At 53.3% G+C, this 4,403-nt stretch overlaps 1 protein-coding gene across 1 annotated transcript in view; it reads right to left on the reverse strand.

The window, feature by feature from the left end:
• Positions 1-1,474: 1,474 nt before the first annotated feature.
• The window catches only part of Scamp4 (secretory carrier membrane protein 4), a 12,720-nt gene continuing 9,791 nt past the window's right edge, over positions 1,475-4,403 (reverse strand). The window contains exon 7 of the mRNA XM_005359041.3: positions 1,475-2,648. Coding sequence (XP_005359098.2) covers positions 2,472-2,648 — 177 coding nt within the window. The 3' untranslated portion in view covers positions 1,475-2,471. The remainder of the gene's footprint in view (positions 2,649-4,403) is intronic.

Consider the following 4,403-nt stretch of genomic DNA (forward strand, 5'->3'; position numbering starts at 1 on the left):
AAAAAAAAAAAACCAAAAAGCAAACAAACAAAGTAATGTATATAATAGTCAAGCTTGTAGTCATGTTAGTTAGGTTTTCTCGCTATATAGAGATATATTTCTTTTTCTTTTTTTCTTTTTTTTTTTGGTTTTTCAAGACAGGTTTTCTCTGTAGCTTTGGAGCCTGTCTTGGAACTCCCTATGTAGACCAGGCTGGCCTCGAACTCACAGAGATCTGCCTGACTCTGCCTCCCAAGTGCTGGGATTAAAAGTGTGCACCACCATCTCATGGCTAATAATTTTTTTTTTAAGACTGGGTCACATGTAGTTCAAACTAGCCTCAAACCCAATATGTAGCAAAGGGTGATCTAAACTCCAACTCCTGATGTACTGAGCATTGGGAGCTAGGGAACACTACCCACTGAGCCCAGCCCGGACTTGAGATTGTAATGTCCACATCGAGAAAGTTCCAGCAGAGCAGGTGGCTAAATCACCTGCTGGCGAGGTGCCAGGATTCCTCAGCAGCTGGAGAAGGCAGGAAGAGTCCCCCTTTGGGCCAAGGGAGCTCATCTTGTTCCTGGCAGCAGGTGGAGGACCTTGAAGAGACGACAGCTGCCCATACCCAACGCTGGTAACCACGGGGACTCCGGCTACACATGGCTTCCTTACACTGAGTGGCAGGGTGCCCACACTTTCCAGCCAGGCCTGGTAGTTTCCCTCTGAGGGGACAGGACAGCCTCGGTCATCAAGCAGGAACTGGCCTTGGAAGGCACGCGCTGATGTTTTCTTGATGTTGCCCCAGAGACTAGCGTCCAAGCTAATCCTGGACAGTGTGCTGTGGGAACAGGAGGGGCTGCCCTGCCTGAGTTCACCTTGTCCCAGGATGAGCTTAGAGGTGTCTTTCAGGAAGTCTGAGTTGGAAATAAGATGCTATGTGGTTTCCTCTTGATGTCACTTCTCTATGTATAGATGGAGGAGGCCATTGCTGACACATTGACTCGTGTTGAGTGCTGTGTGCTGAGAAGGTCTTATTGACGCCTGACTTGTGCACAGAATGGGCCGCACCATTGGCTGGCCTCTGGAGTGCTGGGGTTAAAGGCGTGCACCACCACCACCACCCAGCAAGATGCAGTTTTCATGGGCATTGCCAAGGCTCTGGGGAAGGGCCTTAGTGCAGGGAGAACAGGAGACACAAAGCAGACCATGCTGGTCCACTCTGGAGCATGTCCTCCATGATGGCACATTCTCTAAAGTCTTTTGAGACCGAGTCCCATGTATCCCAGGATAATCCTCTTATTTTGGGGCATATGTATTTTGCTACGAAGGCTTAGCCAGCATGAAACTCAAGACATCCACCTGCCTCTGCTCCAAACCCAGGTCAACAGCAGGCTATGGTGGAGCTTGCCAACCTCTAGGCTACACACACACACACACACACACACACACACACACACACACACGTACGTATACATGTGCACATAAGTACAGGCCCTGCTGCAGAAAGAGAATTTATTTCCAGAATATTCTCACATAACAAAACCAACTTGGCATGTGGGTACACATACCCCAGGATGGCAGGGCAAAGCTGTGTAGGTGTCTTGGGGGTACTGGGCTCCATCCCCATGCCCCTTCTGTACCTCAGTGTGCGAGGCTGATCCCCATGCGCCTGCCTGCAACTCTCTATTCTGGCCCCCTCTGGGCATCCAGGAATGGAATGGCAGGAAGGGCACGGCTCTGTGGGGAGGCCTGGGGACTGCAGTGGCTTAGCTGGTGGCACCAGCAGGTCATAAGGGAAAATGTTGAGCCCAATGTCATCAGGGGTGCCATGGACCTTCCATAACTCAGGTGGCTTTCCTGGCCAGGCCACAGCTACCCTGGGAAGGCGAAGGGTGAGGGAAAGCAGGGTTCTCTCTAAGGCACAGTTCTGTCCCTGGCTCTGCTCCCAGCAGACCAAGGGCCTGTGGTCCTGGCTAGCCTCTGGCAGGGGTGAAACCTGCTGTGTAGCTGAGCCTGTCTCTCCTCCCATAGAGAGAGGGAGGGCCTCCTGGAGCCACAGCAGCCCCAATCCAGTGATCACTGCCTGCACTGGCAGAGGTCTATTCAGAATCCTGGATGGTTGTGGGGCCAACAGGCTGTCACTGCCACTAGGGATGGGCCACAGAAGCTGGAGGACCCTGTCCCAGGGGTATACCCGATGGCAAAGTGCTAAGGATGCGGTCACAACAGCCACGCTCCTGCCTCCACCCTCAGTGCTCTGGGACACAATGGGCAGGAGCCTGGCCCTCGAGGCTGCTCCGTGGACAGGAGGGGCAGTAACACAGCTTGGCTCTGGGGGCTGGCAGTGGACAATAGCTGTTGGGCAGAGCTTGCTGAGGGTTGGACAAAGATGTATACAGGCCAAGAACCTCTTGTGACCCTGGGGAGATGCTCGGGCTTCAGGACCAATGGTGATGGCAGGAGACAGAGGCACGATATTAGGGCCAGCCAGCTGCCTAAGGCCACTGGCCTGCACTGGGGTAGCTGGGGACAGTGGGGTACTCAGGCAGGCTATTCCCAGAGAAGTTGTTAAACTGAGCTTCCCTCGACGGGGGATTCCTCCAGGTACCAGCACTCCACTCCGTCTGTGCCTTCTGCAGGCTCCCACCAGCCCCACGGTAGATCTTGTGCACCTGAAGGGTCAGGACAAGAGCAGAGAGCAGGTCAGGGCACTGGTAGGGACAGAGACCCACTGTGAATCCTCAGGTGACATCACAAGGCATGACAGACCCTACACCCTCACTGTGCCCTGGGTACCTCATCTCCACTCTGCTGTCCCCGCAGCCCCAAAGGACATACCACTTCAACAACAGCTTCTCCAGGGCGGTACGCATCACCCTACTGTGACACCTCACTGTCACTAGTGTGTGTGACCTCTGACCATCTTTCTTTTTTTAATATAAATTTATTTATTTGCTATGTATACATGACATTCTGCCTCCATGTATGCCTGCAGGCCAGAAGAGGGCGCCAGATCTCATTACAGATGGTTGTGAGCCACCATGTGGTTGCTGGGAATTGAACTCAGGACCTTTGGAAGAGCAGGCAGTGCTCTTAACCACTGAGCCATATCTCCAGCCCCTCTGACCATCTTTCTTAGGGAGCCTGAGGAAGAAAGGGGATAATGCAGGGCAAGGTGGTGTAGACCCTCATCACTCAGGCTGAGGTAGGAGCTAGCCTGGGCTACATGAGACGTTGTCTAAAAAATACAAAAAAGCACAGTGTGCTGGCACACACCTTCAATCCCAGAGGTGGGCTCTGAGCTCAAGGCCAGCCTGGGCTACAGAGCGAGTTCCAGCACAGTCAGAGTTACAGAGAGGATCCCTGTCTTGAAAAAACTAACTAAATAAATAAAAAGTAAGAATGAATAAATAAACAAAAAGGCAGGTGTGGTGGGAGCCAGAGGCAGGCAGATCTTTATCAGAGCCAGGGCAGCAGCTCAGCGTGTAAGGCACACTCATCCTGAGGATGCAGCTCAGTGTGTAAGGCATACTCATCCTGACTTCCATCCTGCCCTCCACACCACAGAAACCAGCTGTGGTGGCACACACCTGTCACTCCAGGACTCCATCCCAGCAGCTGGTTATGCCCTACGGTCACAGATTGTTGCCCATGACCCAAGCAGCCACACTGGACAAGTGGAGGACAAATGTCAGTTAACTGGGCGGAAGCCTGTCCTGGACATGGATCAGAAAGTCCAGCAGGTCAGAGAGGTTCTACGGCCTGCCGGCCCCTGGACCAGCCTTACCGGAAGGCCTTGTATGCAGGCCGAAACCAGCACACATAACTGCAGGGAGTGAAGAGAAGCAGCCAGAGCAGGGCCAGGCCGAAGTTGGCTCCTGTCCCATCCGCAATCCACCAGGCCAGGCAGGCCACCAGGTTCACCCCCAAAGTAGCACAGTAAACTGGCAGGAGGATCAGGAGTTCAAGGTCAGTCTCAGCCTACACAGTGAGTCTGAGGCTAGCCTGGGTTACATGATACTGCCTCTAAAAATTAAAACAAAACAGAACAAAAAATACTCAAACAAAAACCTGCAGAGGCCGTAAGGCCAGAGTGGCCATGTGCAGCTTCTCTTCCATGTGCAGGGCTCACGTCAGCTTTGGGGGCTGTGTCTTTAGAATTCCTCACAGCACACCCGCTCCTCCACGGCTAGTTAGGGACTGGGAGGAGGGCAGCGGCACGCACTTGGGGAGTGTGACCCAGATAGGGCTGGGTACTAAGGATGACACACGCGCCGGGTGGTGGTGGCGCACGCCTTTAATCCCAGCACTCGGGAGGCAGAGGCAGGCGGATCTCTGTGAGTTCGAGATCAGCCTGGTCTACAAAGGGAGTTCCAGGACAGGCTCCAAAACCACAGAGAAACCCTGTCTCGAAAAACCAAAATAAA

This window comes from Microtus ochrogaster, linkage group LG1 (genome assembly GCF_000317375.1).
Source record: "Microtus ochrogaster isolate Prairie Vole_2 linkage group LG1, MicOch1.0, whole genome shotgun sequence".
Taxonomy (NCBI): domain Eukaryota; kingdom Metazoa; phylum Chordata; class Mammalia; order Rodentia; family Cricetidae; genus Microtus; species Microtus ochrogaster.